This window comes from Pipistrellus hanaki (assembly GCF_964339955.1).
Source record: "Pipistrellus hanaki genome assembly, chromosome: 13".
Lineage (NCBI taxonomy): Eukaryota > Metazoa > Chordata > Mammalia > Chiroptera > Vespertilionidae > Pipistrellus > Pipistrellus hanaki.
In genome coordinates, this window is record NC_140515.1 from 27,329,595 (window position 1) to 27,346,945 (window position 17,351).

The 17,351-nt window shown below is 54.7% G+C and overlaps 1 protein-coding gene across 15 annotated transcripts in view; it reads right to left on the reverse strand.

The window, feature by feature from the left end:
- The window catches only part of ATP2B2 (ATPase plasma membrane Ca2+ transporting 2), a 464,830-nt gene that overhangs the window by 11,112 nt on the left and 436,367 nt on the right, over positions 1–17,351 (reverse strand). For all 15 annotated transcript variants that reach the window (XM_084901914.1, XM_084901911.1, XM_084901915.1 and 12 more), the window contains 8 exons: positions 12,756–12,935; positions 12,472–12,559; positions 8,988–9,094; positions 8,304–8,495; positions 5,239–5,452; positions 3,396–3,607; positions 3,144–3,251; positions 1,033–1,215 (listed from right to left, as the gene is read on the reverse strand). In XM_084901914.1, the coding sequence (XP_084758040.1) occupies positions 1,033–1,215; positions 3,144–3,251; positions 3,396–3,607; positions 5,239–5,452; positions 8,304–8,495; positions 8,988–9,094; positions 12,472–12,559; positions 12,756–12,935 (1,284 nt within the window). The remainder of the gene's footprint in view (positions 1–1,032; positions 1,216–3,143; positions 3,252–3,395; positions 3,608–5,238; positions 5,453–8,303; positions 8,496–8,987; positions 9,095–12,471; positions 12,560–12,755; positions 12,936–17,351) is intronic.

Sequence of the window (17,351 nt, forward strand, 5' to 3'; positions counted from 1 at the left end):
GCCTCTGTCCCCCACCCCAGCTCTCAGAAAGGGCTGCCTCCCCTTTAAACCCCAGTCCCCTCTAAAACTGGAGGAGGCTTACCTACCTCTCAAGGGGCTGGGAAGGTCAGTGAGATGATGTTTGGGACAGCGCACTGTGGGTGTGAGGCAGCCCAGGTGACCTGTTCGTTATGTTTATTAAGTGAAGGGCTAGGCCACCAGGCAGGATGCAGGTGGGGTCTCTGCAACACATCCCAGAGTGGGATGGGGTAGAGGCCATGAACTTGCCAGATACAGCTCTCCCAGGTGGTCTGGGTAAGAAACGGACCCTCTCTCAGTTACCTAGGCTGTGAAAGCATGATGTGAACTGTAACCCCAGCCCAGGCAGAGGGGCTGGCTCCCATGAGAGCCTGCAGCGCGTGGTGGGAGGGCTGCACATTGTAGCACCTGGCATGTGGCAGCCATGCAGTCTCTGTGCTGGGGAAGAAACACGTGTGCTCTGCAGGTGTCTTTGGCATGCATGTGTGTATCTGTGAGTGAAAACCAAGCTTTGCTTCCCAGAGCTGCCTGAAAACTCGGAAGACCATTATGGAGGACGAGGATGTGTGAATGTGTATAAGCCCCGGATCTCACGGGCCCCTGGTCCTGGGAGAATTTGGGGCCAACCCTGGCCTGAAGCTGCCATCTTGGCCTCCTGGAGACCAGTCTCCAGCCTTGGGCTGTCCCTTCTAGTAGCTGCCCAGCAGCCCTGACTAGAGTCCCTCAGTCCCCTCAGCTCTTTGGCCCACCTCTCCCTGCTCAGGGGTAACCCCTGACACGCCAGTCTGATCCCTTGCTGACTGAGAAGGTGATGTGGAACACTCCTGAGGAGGCCACTGTTTCTTCAGCAGCCACTCGAGAGTGCGTGCAAGGAATGTGGGCACAGAAAAAGCTGGTGAGGTGGTGAGAGCAGGACCCTGACCTCTGGGGCCCTGGGAGGTGGTATGGAGCACGTTCACTCCATCACCTGCCTGCCCGGCCAGGCGTGGGCCCAGCCCTGGGAGCCTCCTGTACCTGGGTTTGGATCCGATTCAGGCCTCGGAACCATAGGATCTGGCCCCGCCTCAGCTCCCGCTCGGCGTGGTCTATCTCCTCCACGTCCTCGTTGAGCTCCTCCTCCGGGATCTCCTCCTTCTGCGTGAGCCTGCCCGCCTCCTTGAGGAACTTGAGCCTGCTGGTTGGGATGGTGGCGATGACCTGCAGGGGATGTGGCAAGGTCAGGGCAATGGGGCTGTCCCTCAGTCAGCCTCCTTCCCTCCCTGCCACCCCCTCCTTGCTCTCCCAATCTCCTGCTTCTCTGACCCAATTACTTCCTTACATGTTCAACTAATTAACTCATCCCAATTCAATTTTAAATCTCTTATTAATTTGCCTTTTAATTCATTCACTCATCCAGAGTCAAGGGGGCACAGTGGAAAATCCTGGCTTGTAGGAGTTGGACAGATGTGACTTTGAGTACAGCAGACCTTCCTTGGGCAAGTCCTTCAAGCTCTCTGAGCTCTGGTTTTCCCATCTGTAAAGCTGAAGGCAATTCTCTGGGCTGGAGGGTGAAGCGAGATGGTGTGTCCAAGATGCCATGCACGAGCCTGGTGGGCCCTCAGGCTTCTGGGCTCCCTCCTCCTGAGGCCTCTGGGTCATGGGCACCCAACCTGAGCAAGAGGGTCTCAGGACCTACATAACCTGGGGAGAGCCAATTTGGGGATTCTGGGAATGGTTGCCTTCCTAACTAGGGGAGGCTACATGAGAAGGAGGAAACCTCATTCTTCCTCTTTGTACAAAGGATTTGTCCATGAGGCTTGAGAGGCGGCCCTATGGGGGAACCAAGGTGGCAGCGGTCAGAGGCTCCTTGTATCCCCTGCAGGGATAGATGGGCTGACATGGACACAGCTTCAAGGGTTCCCTGGGAGTTTAAGGTGGGCATTGCCTGCTGGCATCGTACTTAGGCATTAGGAGTCTGCTCACCCAGACATCCTGAGCTCTCTAAGGGAGTGGGCCCCAGGGGAGTAAAGATGGCCTGGCCCAAGAGCTTGAAGGACTTGCCCAAGGTCACATGACCAGGAAGGTGCCCAGGGAATGGGATTTCCTGAGTCAAATCTAGTTTATCAACTCTTCCAAGAAGCCCAGAAGTTAAAAACATTTCTTTTGAATAAAACTAAACTTTCTTCTTTTCTTCTACTTAATTTCTGCCACTGGAACATCCCACCCAAGCCTGGGAACAGCTTGGAGGCAAGAACACTGTCTCAGGTCCATTGGGGCCCCCTGCCTGGGTGACAGAGCACCTCAGAGATAAAGTCCCTTTGGCCCAGCTTGGACGTGTCTCATAAACACCAAAAGTCCTGGTCAGGATCTTTGAGCTGCAAATTGTGAGCACTTTGATGGGTGTGTGTGTGTGTCCCAAGAACATGGGCAACAGTAGGAAAGGGAACTGGTGGGAGAATGTCCTAGGGTCATAGTTGAAAGGCCTGCACAGAGCATCCAGCCCAGTGGTGCCTAAAGCCAGGAGGATCTCAGATGGCCAGAGGCACAGCACTGAGTAGGTCTGCCACATGGCAGATTGCCTTTTTGTTCCCTCGGAGCCTCTGAAGGAGCCTCTCTTTGGTGTGGCTCCAACTACTCATCTCCCATCAGCACCATCAGTAACACCACCTAACTGATCTCCCTTTTTGACAGCTAGCTGCCTGTAGGCTCTGAGCCTTGGCAGACCATGGCATCAGGTTAGAGTTTAATACCATTGTTCTCATTATATTATTTCTTGGTTAGCTTCTATTTATGACAAGTGATACTGACTTCCCACTCATGTTAGTAATATAAAGTTGTCCTTTGAAATAAATTTCAATGAAAAAAAGCCTGATACAACTACAAGAAACTATTAAGTAAATAACATGATCAGTGGTACCTAGATATATGGCAAAAAATCAGAGTGATGATACCCAAATGACAAGCATCTGGGACCTGGGCCAACTTCCATTGCTCAGATGCCCAGTGGCAGGGAGGGCCTTGTCCCGGGCCACACAGCAAGTCCCTAGCAGAACTGGGACCCATTCCTGGGGCTCCCGGATTTCCTGGCCAATGCTCTTTCCCTTCTCCCACTGAGAGGCACTTCCCATAACCCACTCAGAACTTACCTGGCCCCAGACGAGCTCTCCTAACCCGATGAATATGCACCACATCCACTGGTCCAGCTGCAGCGGAGAGCAGCTGAACGGCTTCCCCCCAAACTGCACGATCACTATCTGGAGGTCCAAGGGAGCAGAGACAGAGACAGACAGAGAGACGGGCCATCAGGGGCCAGGCTAGAGGCCTGGGCTCTCAGGACACTGCAGGGAGCTCCAGCTGCCCACTGCCCGCTGGCCCAGGTTAAATGGTGGCCTGCCTACCTGAATGGCAAAGGTGCCCAGCACGATGGTGCAGAAGATGGGATTCCGGAAGATGCCGTCAAAGACGTTGCGCTCCCCGTGGATCTTGCGGGCATTGATCTCGTTGAAGAGCTGCATCATGACGAAGGTGTTGAAGATGATGGTGTAGTGCTCCGAGGGTGGAGAGTGCAGGGGGGCATTCCTCCCGCTGTCGATCTCGAACATCTTTTCACCTGCCAAGCCGAGAGTGCGGGAGCTGGGTGGGGGCTGGGGTGGGGGAAGACCTTGGGCCCTGCAGCAAGGGGGGCAGCCCAGGCATGCAGGTACGCTCCGGACACGGGGCAGGTAGGCCTGTGCTGTTGGGTGGTCATGAGGTGAGTGAAAGGGTAACAAAACACTTTATCCTCTAAGCCTTAGAGGATAAGGGAACAAGACCTTAGTGAACTTCCTTCCACTTTTCCATGGAAAGCTGGTAAAGGTGGGATGCTGGCTGTGTTATCAGGCGACATTGCTAATAAAAAAATGACAGGCTCATCTGGACTGCGATGACTGGAGGTGAACTAGGGATACCTAGTGGGAGGCCATGGCTTTGGGGGGTCTCCCAAAAGTGCTGCTTTTTGTAACTGGGCGTGTCCCTTGCTGAGATCTTTGAAAGCTCAGGGGACTATTATAAGAGATATAATTCCCATGTGGAGGCTGGGATCCTCGGCCAGACTGGCTCGGACATACCCATGTTGCTGCTTCTCTTACAGCTGAGCTGTCACACGGAGGAGGGCAGAGCACCCCGGTATTGTGTGGACACCCGCTGATCGCGTGCCTATGCAAGGTGGTGCCAGGAGGGCTTGTGGGGTTTCCTGTGTGAGAACTATGCACCTGAACTCAAGACCACTGAGGGTAGATGCTCAAATGGGAAAGCCAGCAAGTAAGGCAGGGGCTGCCCTCCTCTCTCCCTGGGAGCCTTTTTTCTGGGAGTCTCCTACTTCTGCCTTTCTGTGGCTTCCTGCAAGGCTTCTCATGTGCTCTTCACAATGGCCCTGCCACACTCCACTTTGGAGATTTCTGGAAGAGGCCTGTCTTCTGAGGAACAGGACCGTGCCCACCGCATCTGTCCTCTGTCCTCTGAAGGCAAGTGCGTCTTGGTGTTGAAAGTCCAGCTCAAGGAGGCTCACGTGAAGGGAGCCTGCCCAGACAGGGCCTCTAGCTGGGCCTGACTGCTGTGTACCATGGGCAAGCCTCTTCCCCTCTCTGGGCGTCTATTTTCTCATCTATTACCCGGGGGTGGGCTCTGCATGGATCATCTCTGAAACACTCATGGAGACCAGGCCAGTCTTAGCCCATCTAGACCTGGTTCTTTGCCCAGGCTCCTCCTCAGACTGCATGCCCTTGGGCAAGTCACCTCATCTCTCTGTGCTTGCTGTTAGCATTGTCATGGGGTGTGATGGCAAAGGTGCCTGCCTCACGAGTGGTTGGCAGGCTAAATGAGGTATTGTGGGAATAACTGGTGAGTAGGCAAGTGTGTAGGAAGCCTCACTGAGGTAGCCTTCCACCGGGCAAGGATGTGGGAATGCATCAGAGAAGGGGCCAGTCATTTCCCCCAAAGCCTTAGGCTCCTCTGGGGCTGGCGTGAGGGGCATTCATCAACACTTGGGCACCACCTCACATAGGGTGTACTCAGTGTTCAGAGCTGGCGTCTGTGGAAAAAGCCTTGGTGTGAGGGTTGGCCAGATACAAGACAGAACCTGGCTCTGCCCAAGTCTTGCTCTATGACCCTGAACAGCTAACTTCATCTCCCTGGGCCTCCGCCCCCCACTGGCAAACAGGAAGTGGGTGTAAATCAGAATGCTGGGTGGGGTGGGGGACTCACCGACAAAGAGCAGTGTGAAGATGAGGGTGAGCTGGTAGACGGCGTGGCCCAGGATGTTCTTCATCATGGTCCGCGAGATGAGGGGCTTGTTGCGGCCGTAAGGCTTCCTCAGAAGCAGGGTCTCGGTGGGCGGCTCGGTGGCCAGCGCCAGTGAGGCGAACGTGTCCATGATGAGGTTCACCCAGAGCATCTGCACGGCCTTCAGAGGGGAGTCCTGGGGACAGCAACAGTGGCGAGGGCTGTCATAGGGAGACCGGCCCCACCTGCTGCCACCACGTGCCTGGTGTGGGGCTCAGCAGCTTTCTGCTGGAGCCTTGAGGCCGCTCTGCCCAGGGGGTCTGTCCTTGCCGGCCTGCCCCCTGGGTTCCTGAGCAGGCACAGAGCAGGTTTGCTGAGGCTTTCCCTGGAGGATAGCCCAGACCTGCCCACTTTGGCTGTCTTCTTCCCCAAGGACAAAATGGACTCCCCGGGGCCAATGACAACGGGCTCTCTGGTAAACACAGCCATGTCTTTGCTTGCCACCTCCCTTCCTCCCTTCTTCCCCTCCATGAGTCTCACCTTTGGGCAAGGCCACAACGACCCCCACCATCTCCAGCACAGACTCCATCTCCTCTGACTTCCTCTGCACCTCCTCGCTGCCTCTTTCCTCTCAACCATTAATGGTTCATGTCTCTCCTGCCCTACCAGCAGTGCCCCAACTCTGTCCTCTTATACCATTTAATTTCTCTTTATCATTTACCCCACTTTAATGTCAGCAGTTATTGTGTGTGTGTGATCCCAAAAATAACATTTTTTATGGTAGAAAATTTGGGCAAGTAAGGGACAGCAGAAGCTAAAACTCATCAATGATTGAACCTCCTGTAGGTTCCCACCACCCACAGTCTGGTGTGATCTTCCACACCTCTGCCTGAGACTGGGATCATATATTCATACCGTCCTGTGCAATCATGTCATGCAGTCGGCACTGCCCAGAGTTGCTGAATCTATCCGTCCCCCTCCTTCCTCGCACTCTGTGTGCCTTGTCCTTGGCAGCCAGACCCTGGCCTCTCCACGCCCCGCCCCCCCCAAATCTTTCCCCAAGGTCATCAGTGCCCACTTGTCACAATCGAGGAACACATCTTCCAGCCCATCTCACTGGCCTCACCGGTGTTCGGTCACAGCCTCTTCCTTGCACCCCTGACCACACTCACCTTGAGCTCCTCCTCTCTAATGTTCCTTTTCCTTCTCCATCTCCCTCAGGGTGCTTCTCCTCTTCCCCTGCCTCTGAAATCTGTGCTCCCCGTGGCCCCTTCACAAGTCCTGCTCTTTTCCCCCCCCCACACCTGCCCCTGGCCGCAGGCGCCCCATCCTCCCTCACATTGCCCTCTTTCCAGCCCAGCCATCTCCCTGTGGCTTTAGCCTCATCCACTGGCGAAACACCTCCTCCAGGACGCCCCAGACCCCGAGAGCCAACAGCCTGGACTGAGCTTTCCTGTTCCCTCTGTCCTCTCCATGTACCTCCTGAGGCCCCTGTCTGCACCCCATATTCTCACTACCTCATAGGTATTTATCAGAGCTCCTCCTCCCGCCCACTTCTCCCACCTCTGCCCTGGCAGAGTCACAACCTCAGCTTCTTCCTGCCGTCAGCCTTCTCTGATCACATGCACCTTGGGGTTAGGGTCCCTGATCTCCACATCAAGGTCTCTATGGCTCTGACACCAACTCAATCTAAGACCTTAGGCAAACTGGTAGTCTTCTTGGAACCTCAGTTTCCCCACCTGGCATCTGCTGGTCTCAAAGAAGCCTTGTGAATTGCCATGTTGTGGGAATGACCCCCTGCCACCACTAGAGGGAGCGTCTCATCCACAAACCAGGAGAGAAGGCCCTTGAGTAGGGAGGGACTTCTTCAGCCAACCCTCAGACTCTCTCAGGGCTTGGGTATTAGGTGCTGCCATGTGTATCCCCAAGGGCTCAGAATAAAGCAGAGGGGAGCAGTGTTCCCAGTGCCACACAGCTCTTTGGGGCAGTGCCAGCCTCCGGGCTTCTGGGGGTTCCTATGGGCAGGAACTTGTCTGTCCACTTGGCCGCTAGGAGGGGCCAGAATTGGAATACACCTGTTTCTTCCCCGGGCCAGCCTGGTCAGCCCTTGGGGGAAGCAGGAGGCTATGGGAGTAGTGGCAGGCACCAAACCTGTTTTCTGGCTCTGTAAAATAGGGATCATCTTGCCGAAACCGGTTTGGCTCAGTGGTAGAGCGTCGGTCTGCGGACAGAAAGGTCCCAGGTTCGATTCCGGTCAAGGGCATGTACATTGGTTGCGGGCACATCCCCGGTAGGGGGTATGCAAGAGGCAGCTGGTCGATGTTTCTCTCTCATCGACGTTTCTAGCTCTCTATCTCTCTCCCTTCCTCTCTGTAAAAAAATCAATAAAATATAAATAAAAATAATAAAATAAAATAGGGATCATCACTGTTTCCTGCTGCATGGGGCAGGTGGGGAAGCAGGGGATGGCGATGTTGGGGCCTGTGGTTAACTGCCCCTGGGTACAGGACCTGGGGCTGCTCAAGACCCAGACTGAGATCCTGACAGACAACTGTCTCTCCCCGTGACAGTCCCTGACTCCCTCCTATGGCCCCAATTAGCCTCGGGAACCCAGGCAAACAGGCCTCACCCAACACCCTCCATGTCAGAACTAAGGCCCCCTGGGCCCTGCTGGGGCTCCTTGCCCCCCATCTGGCTGCCTGATCTCCTTGGAACCGGCCCTGTGCCACCCTTCCGCTAGTTCTTTATGTGGCCATGAGCTCTGCCTCCCCTGAGGATAGCCTCTCCCGCCTCCTGGAGCAATGGCCATCGCTGTGCCTGGGTCAGGCAGGCATGGAAGTGAGGCCTAACATCTCCACTTGCCTGGTGACCTTGGATAACCCCACCACGTCTCTGGGCCTCATTTCCTCTGCTCCGCTGAGCTGGCGCCTGAGGTCTGTACTGCAGTTACTGGCCCGCAGCAGGCACCAGTGATGGGTGGGACAACCAGGGATGCTCTCCCCCAGGCTCCGGCCTGCTCCACCCTGCCCACCCCTCGGGGAACCCACCTGCGTGATGCAAGCCCCCGTGAAGGCCACAATCACGGCCACCACGTTGACTGTCAGCTGGAACTGCAGGAACTTGGAGATGCTGTCATAGACGTTGCGGCCCCACATCACTGCCTTGACGATGCTGCTGAAGTTGTCATCCGTCAGGATGATGTCCGAGGCCTCCTTGGCCACATCTGTACCTGCAATGCCCTGTGGGGACGGGGATAGGAGCCTGGGTGGGTCAATTGAGGAGGCCAGCAGCTCTAGCAACACTGCTCTCATCCCCTACACATCCTCAGTCCTATACAACCCCTACATATACACACCTAACTGCCAGCACAGCCAGATCACCGGACACACACACACACACACACACACAAACACACACGCGTACAGACGCATATGCATGCACACACACCTACTCCTGATAGACCCAGCACCCTGGGGCCAGCCCTCTCTTTCAGGAAGCCTCTTTCTGCCCCTCCCCCCAGACTCACTAGTGCAGGGAGCCTCCCTCTGCCCTTCCAGGGGGCCAGGCTGGGCCTTGAGACCGCTGGGCACATGAGGTGGATGGTGGGTGGGCTGAGTGTGAGCTGAGGGTCCTGCATCGCCAGCCTGAGGCTGTATTGTCCATGTTCCCCTAATGCCCTATCCGTGAGCTCCTGCGAGATGCTGCCCTTGGCCCCCGCAAGCCGCTCCTACCATGGCGAAGCCCACATCCGCCTTCTTGAGTGCAGGACCATCATTCGTGCCATCTCCTGTCACGGCTACCACCTGCCGCTGCTCGGTGTGGGTGCTGTCGATGATGCCTGTGGGAGGGGGCGGGAGTGTGCTCAGGGCCCTGGGATGCTCCGTGGGGCAAGGACAATCTGGCCAGTCTTGAGCCTCAGGAGGACACAGGACTGGGCACAGCCTCCTCTCTGGCCTTTGCCCTGCCTGCTCCCCCCACCCCCACATGTGGTTCTTCCCAGCTCCAGGGTCACCCATAGCTCCCAGCACCTGCACAGGGGATGTCAGGCGTCTTAGCTTAGTACCGGCTTGCAGCCCTTCATGGTCTGGGCCTGCTCACCAATCCAGCACCCTCTCTCCTCTCTGTAACCCATGGCCACCCCAACAGCCACCCTGGCCAGAATCGCTGCCCCCTGCCTGTCCAGGGGCTCCATGGTTTTGCCAGGGGCCTACCACGTGCTCCCCCAGCATTGGCTCAGTCACACCTGAGGAGGTCTAGGCTGCACCATTCGCCAATGACCCCCGACCTTCTGTACTGGCCTTGATCTCTCTCTAGACATTTATCCTCAATAAAATCCTCAATAAATAGCAGAATGAGCAGATGTCATGTGGCCCCTGTCACTGAGCTGGGGCCAGTGGAAAGGGATGTGTGAAATGCGTCACTGGGCATGTGTGGAGTTTATGGTCAGGATAGAAATTTGAGTGTCGATTTGACATGTCGCTCTCATTCTGCACATCAATGTGTGACTAAGGCCTGAGCATCCTGGCTCTGAAATCCCACTGGGATCCTTCTGCTTCCCTCTGTCCCCATCCCTTCTACCTCACTAACCCAGGGCTCCCCTTCCAATCTGCACAGCAGCGCCAGGATGAACACCTGGGTCTGCACCTGGCCCCAGCATCAGCTGAGTCGTTCTCTCACTGCCCACTTGGCCTTGGAGGGACATCTCCATTCTTAGCTCCGCTCACAAAGTCCTCCATGGTCAGAACTTGCCCATTCCCTGATCATCTCTTCTCTCAGCCCCCGGCCATCCCTCGTCTGTGATTTAACTTCGGGGACGGCTCTTGGTCCTGCAGAGCCAGCTCTACTTGGCCCTGTCTTTGCACAGACTGTTCCCTCAGCCAGATCCCTGTCACCCTCCTGCAGGCTCAGCTCGGAGGCCACTTTCTCTGGGAAGCCTCTGGGACCCCCTTCAGGCCCCCACCCTAACTGATCACTACAGCGCCCATTCGTCCACGGGTCCCCTTGTCCTGAACCTGCAAACAGCACAGCCTGTGGAAGGAGGGAATGAGTTCCCTGACTTTGGGCACTTTGCTCTCTATCCCACCACCCAGCTTTCTGTGACCATCCAAGTTCCACCTGCTTCCAGGCCCAGCTCCAAGGCGTGTACTTGGGAGCAGTCCCGGCTGCTCCCCAGCTGATCCACTGCCAAGTACTATCCAGTTTCTGTCCACTTGGCATTTGAGGCCTTCATCCCTGCGGGGTCCCCTGGCCTGCCTGGGTGCTCTTCCAAGGCAGAGGAAAGGCCGTTTTTTCTCTGAGGCTTCTCAGGCTGGCACTGACGTTCTCACAGGCCTCCTACTATTCCCTGCCCTGCACGGCCACCAGGGGCCTTCCTGCGGTCACATCCCTAACCTGTTTCTCTAAACGTCTTAGGAGCTGTTCATGCTCTAGGCCTCTTCACCAAGCTTCCTTGCTTGCCTCCTGGCCCACTGCTCCTGGCTGTCCTCCACCCTCTGGCTACCACTCCTTGGTCCTCTGCCTGTCGCTCAGGTGTGAGGTCCTGGGTTCAGCTAGCTCCTCTGCTCTCCCTGCTCAGCATACCCCACCTGTGTCTTCACCTCTGGCCAGCTGTCTCCTGAGCCCTGACTCCACGGATATCCATCTGTCCTCTAGACATCTCAGGTGGATGTCAGAGGGCCTTCAGCTCAGCCACCGAGTTTCCCCTCAAATCTGTCCCTTCTCTCACAACTCCTAACATCTAGCTGCTGCTCAAAAACTATGTGCATGCTGGTGCGCAGCAGGCTCCGAAACAAGTGGAGACTTATGGAATCCTGGACCTGTGTCTGCCTCATCCCTCCACCATATCCAAACCATCTCCAGGCCCAGCCCTTCCCCCACAGAATAGTTCTATTCTCAGACCTGTTGACTTCCTGTCCACCAGCACTGTCCAGGTGTCACTTCTCATAGCTGGACAATCCTGGTGGTCCCTCTGCTTCCGGGCCACTCTCCACACAGCAGGGAGTAAGCTTTCTAAAACAGTGCATGTCCCTTCAAGGCCCTCCCATAGTCCCCACCCTGAGCTGACTGTGCGGTCACTGTCCTGGCATTCTAGGCCCTGGATGAGCTGAGGCTGGCACCTCCTTCTCTGGTCTCCTCCTCTGATCTCTCACTCTCCTCGAGGTCCCAGCCCAGCCAATTGAATGTCTTTTCACACCAGAAGGTGCTTGGAAGTCTTTGTCTCTGGGTTTTCATAATGCAATTCCCTGCCCTGCCTCAAACACAAGCTCCCCATACCACCTTCCATGGCCTGTGATCTGACACCAGCAGAGGGTCTCAGATCATCCTTCTCTTCCCTCCAGGGAAGCCTTTATCTCTATGTAGGGAAACCAACTATTTAATATCTGCTGGATGGATCCTGGACCATGATTCCAAGGGGAAAGGCTATGATTACCAAGAGCGGGGCCCAGCACATGGTAAATCCTCAATAAGCATTTATCAAGACAACGAGTGAATGAATGAATGAGTGGCTGAATAAGAAATGGGGATAGAAATCGAATGCTAGATTGGTAGGAACTTGCCCAAGGCCACAGAGCAAGTCAGTGCCAGGGCTGTGTGACCCTGAAAGTACCCAGTATCTGGCCATCTGAGTGGACTCAGCAAGGGTACATTCTCTCTCTGGAGGGAGACAGGGAAGGAGAAGGATGCTGGTTGTTGCCCTCAACCGTCAGATTGCTCTTCCTAGGCCATCCTCAAGGTCTCAGAGACCAAGCAGATGAAAGGTCTCAAACTCCCAAGCTCTGGGGCCAGACAGCGCATAAATAAATGAAGAGTGCTGAGTGTCAGAAGATAATGAGTATTGGAGACGGCGTCAAACATGAGAGAGCAGGATCTGTATAAAGTCATTCAAATTCAACATAAAAGAGGCGTTGTACCACCCAAGTAAAATACATCTGTGGGCCCCATTCAGTCCTCAGGCCATGAATTTTGGCTCTAGACAGGCAATCTCATTGCTTTCTTTAGGAACTGAAGCTCAGACAGAAGATTCATAGCCTCCTCATCTCATGGCTCTTAGGAGGCCTCCAGGGCTGCAAAGAGGGTGAGATCAGGGTGTCCCACATGTGGGGAGCCCCAGGCAAAAGCCCTTTTGTCCTGAGAAGAAGCTGTAGGTGCCAGGGAGGAGACTGTAGGGGCCTGGCATCTGGGCCTCAGAATTGCCTGTGCCTGCCCAAGTCTTACCTTTGACCAGGGTGTGCTTGTCTGTGGGGGAGGAGCGAGCCAGCACCCGCAGCTTTGGCCAGATCTTGTCGATTCGCTCTTGCTCAATCTGGAGAGGGATGCAGGAGGGGGCGGATTGGTGGGGTTGGGGAGAGAAACTGAGGGCCAGAGAAAGGAGGGAGGTGCCTAGAATCACTGGGTTCTTGGCACATTCGCTGGCTTCTGGACAATCATGCAGCGCCCAAGCCTCCCAGTCCCCCGTCCAAGCTCACACCTCTGAGTGCCCTTCGCACTGGGCCACATACCTCCCCCTTCTCATTGCGGATCCTCTGGTTGAACTCCTTGCCCTCAATGCACAGAAAGTCCTCCCCAGGATGGATGATGCCACACTTGATTGCGATAGCCCGGGCTGTGTTGATATTGTCGCCGGTGACCATGCGGACTGTGATGCCTGCCCGCTGGCACTTTCTGATGGCTTCTGGGACCTGAGTGGGAGGGCAGGAGCCATGGGGGTGAGCATCACCTTGGTCAGGCCCTCCCTGCCTTCATAGATTCAGAGTGAGCCCCGCTCACAGGCAGCGCCACTATAAGGGGCCTAGATGACCAGGAGCTACAGATGGCACTGGACCATCTCCACCCCTGCTTCTCCCATGGAAGGCATTATTAATCAATTGCAGCACCCTCTGATTAAACCCTGATGTGGCCTCAGAATTCTTCTCTGCAGAGTGCCAGATACATTGAAATCCTCACCCTCAGGACCTCAGAATATGACCTTATTTGGAGGAAGGGTCTTTATACAGGTGATCAGGTTAAGATGAGGTCATTAGGGCTCGGTCAATGTGGCTCTGGTTGAGTGTCAACCTATGAACCAAGAGGTCTCAGTTCGATTTCCAGTTAGTGCACATGACCGGGTTGCAGGCTCGATCCCCAGTGTGGGCCATGCAGGAGGCAGCTGATCAATGATTCTCTCTCATCATTGATGTTTCTACCACTCTCTCTCTCTTTTATATATAAATATATATAAAAGACAGGGTCATTAGCATAAGTCCTCACCCAATGCGACTGGTGTCCTCATAAAGAGGGGACATTTGGACACGACTCACACACAGGAAGAAGGCCAATGTCAGGGTGATGCTGCTCCATGGCAAGGAGTGCTAGGGATTTCCAGCCGAGCACTGAATCCGGGGAGAGTACTGAGACTGGTCCCTCACTCACAGCCTTAGAAGGAACTGACCTGCCCATACCTTGATCTTGGGTTTCTACCCTCTAGAACTGTGAGACAGCACAGTTCTGTTGTCTGAGCTGCCCAGTGTGTTACAGCAGCCTGTTACAGCAAACACAAAGAGTGAGAATGTTCATCCAAAACCTGACTGTTGATGGCTCCTGCCTGCTGGTCCCTTTCTGCCCCCAGGATTTTAATAACAAGGGTCGACCTTGAAAATATTCGGCCTCTGTCCACACCTTTCTACACCATCATCTCAGGTCAGGGTCACTGCCCAGCCCCTCCTCAGCCTCCCTACCTCTGGCATTGCCCCTCTTCCCTCTTTTCCCTACCCTGACCACCAGGAGCCTGACCTGCTGAAGCTCAGCCTGTGTCACCTCCTTCAGGGGCTGCATCCTGCCCCTGGTAGAGAAAATCCAGGCTCCTAAGAATGACCACCTTGAAGTGGAGTGAGGAACAAATGGCATGAGAGGCAGATCAGGTCCTGATAAGGAGGCCTCTCCAGCTACCTGTTCCCTAAGAGACCTGCTCTGTGGTAGCAGGTAGTGACCTCCCTGTCATTGAGATACTAGCACAGGTGAGTGACCATGGCTTCTTCGAGGTGTATTTCCAGCGTTAAGGAGGAGCCTTCTGGGGCCTATTCAGGGATGGGAGTCACATGAGCAAGTTCTCTGCCTTGTGCCGCAGTGGCTGCTCACATAAGCAAATGTGACCTCTTTTTATGGAGCCGGAGGGAGTGGGGATGTGGAATGTCCACATCCTGTTTACATAATGTATCGTGTCCTCACAATGCTATAGCTGGGGCTGCAGCTCCCGCTGTCTCCTGTCCCAGCGGACAGGGAGGAGCCACTGTTCTTTTGGTAACGCTACCTTATGTGGCTCCTGCCCTGAAAGAAAGAATTTAGGTTATATTTGTTTGAAAGAAACTTGAGGTCTTGGAGTTGGAAGGAGCTATAGGTTGTGACTCTGACCTATATTCATTGCCTAGATCTCCCCCCAGGGGTTCCTGACAGATGGCCGGCCAGCCTCTGCTTGCACGTCTCTGATGACAGGGTGCTCACCGCTGCGGCTGGTTGCTCCACAGCGGAACAAGTCTATCGTGTCCTTCCACATTTTTCACATAATGGTCCGGTACTCTTGCATGGAGGCAGGGTCTTTCCTAAAGATCTGCATCAAGGGCTCTGGGAGCACGGAGGAGGATGCTGTTACTTTAGAAGGAAGTGGGTGGGGAAAAGAAATCTGCGAGAGCTTCCTGCAAGAGAGCTGCCTCTGCTCAGCCAGCACTAACTGAGGCTCCCGGGCCTGGCACACTGCCTTGGCCATGGTCCTGGCTGCAGAAGATTGTCCCAGGAGGTGCCCAGGCAGGGAAGGGGGAAGACTGCTGCGGATGAACTGCTGCGGGTGGCCTGGAGGGGCTGAGGCTGAGGCTGAGGAAGGGCCATGAGGCTGGAGAGAGGCCTGAGGTTCAGAGGTGCTCAAACCAGAGCCTTGCTCCTTCAGGCCTGGGAGCCATGGCAAATTCTGAACTGGGAAGGTTATTGGTGCCATGTTTTAGAAAGACTTCTGCTTTCAAGACTGTCTCAGGGAGCTAAACTGCCTACCTGGAACTCCATTCTCTGGGTCTCCCCTAAATAGGTCCGCTGGGGAGAAAAAGGAGGAAGCTAATTATTATGGCCCCACACTTTTCTCTGTGCAGTGGAAGCTTCCCTGCCTCAGGATAGAGGGGTTAGGGCTTTGCCCTGGGTGCCCACCTCAGCCTTGGTTTCCTCTTCTGTGAAATGGGAATGACCGTCTCCACCCTTTAACAAGGCTGCGGAGTTCTGTGACAAGAGCTGAACAGCACCAAGCACGGGGCCTGCAGATGCTGGTGACAAGAATGCATCTGCACCCACACCCCAGTCTTCCTTGCTTGTGCTGTTCTGCTGGGGGCGGGGTGGGGTGTGAGGGGGTATGGATGCAGATGCAGTGCAGGTGGGGTGCAGTGGGCATCTGGCCATGAGGAGGAGCCAGTGTTAGGTATGGATGGGCACCCCACTATGACTCCTGGGTCAGATTCTTTAGGGCCTTGTGACCTGCTCAAATGTGGGGGTGTTTGCGACAGACCTGGAAACACCTGAGGAGCCCCCCTGGCCACCTGAGATACTCCACTTCCTTCCTGGGCAGTGGCCCTCCTAACTGGATGCCTTGGTTATGCTTCATGCTTCTGTGTGCTGGGCGTCTACACTTCCCCTTCACCAGACGTTTCCTTAGGCTTTGGGCTCTGGAGGGTGGGTGCTGCCCATTACTTGGAACCCTCCAGAGGGCCTGGCACAGAAAAGGTGCTCTGTAAACGTGGGGCATTGTGAACCAGCTCTGTGCTAAGTCCCTTGAAGTCTGAGCTGGGACATGTGATTTTATACAGGGCCAGATGAATGCATTTGGATGGGGATTTGCAAACCCTTCACAAATCAACCCCAAGATCCATTTCTAGCCTTTTTTTTTTTTCTCTTATAAACCCGACTGGGGTATTCACTAGTTTCCAACACTTAGCAACCTTCCCACCTCCTTGCCTTTGCCTGTGCTGTGCCCTCTGCCTGGATGGCCCCTCTTTCATGGGAAATGCTCTCTACGCATATGCCATCCTTGCCTTCTCCAACCCAAGGGCACACTTCCTTCAGCTCTCCCAGGACTTCCTTCTATTGCTCACTCATTCACTTATTTGGCAAACAGATATTGAACATTTAATGGTTCTGGGCACAGAGGATTTGGAGATGATTAAAACTCAAGCCCCAGGGATACCAATCTGCCTGAAATATGCTTTCTACATAGGTAAAATAGCTATAAAACTTAAAAAAGATTCCTTCTTTTGCTAAAATTATCCTAAATATTTCTCACCGAGGAAGAACAGCCAGGAAATGGGCGCTTCCTGTTTTCATTAAATAAAGGCTTTTAAACATCTGCTGTTTCTGGTGACAGCCGGTTGTCTGTGACTCCAAGGGCTCCCACACCCCCGGATAACCCAGCAAAACCCAGACGGGCACTCTCCTGATGGCTTTCTCCACGCTGGCCTCAATCAACCTCAGGAAATGTACCTGAGGTCACGTCCTATAGTGGAGTGTTTGGCAAGCCTGTTTTTAGCTGTTCTGTCCTTGTCTTCTTGCAGGAGGAAGGCAATCGGAGGTTCTCCCCCATGACAGAAGGGGAAACCAAGGAGCCAGAGTTTGTTTTCCTGTGGCAGCTGCAAGCCGGGTCTGAACGTGCTTATAGGGCCCTAGAGGTGGTCCATACAGGCTGAGGTTTTCACCCTGGCCGGCCTCAAGGCTGTCCAGGAGAACTTGATACAAACACACTCACTGCAGGCATAGACTTTCCCCAAGACCATCCATGACACTGATGAGGATGCTGCCGCTGAGGTGGGAACTGGGGAATTGGGGGTAGCAGGGGGGCTACTTCACCCTGTCTGTGCCACTGAACCACTGAACTGTTCGAATCTGGCTTCATGTGCATAAATTACTTAGCCTGAAAAAGACTGCCAGTTTCCTCAGGCCCTGTTTCCACCCCCGCCGCTCTGCGAGATGCTGAATCAGCATGTAAGAGCTTTATACCTTCGAGTAGTATCATCATTAACTCCTACAGTGAACGTCCAACTTTCTCATTGTTTAGATGGGGAAACAAGGTCTGGGAAAAGATGCACGGAGGT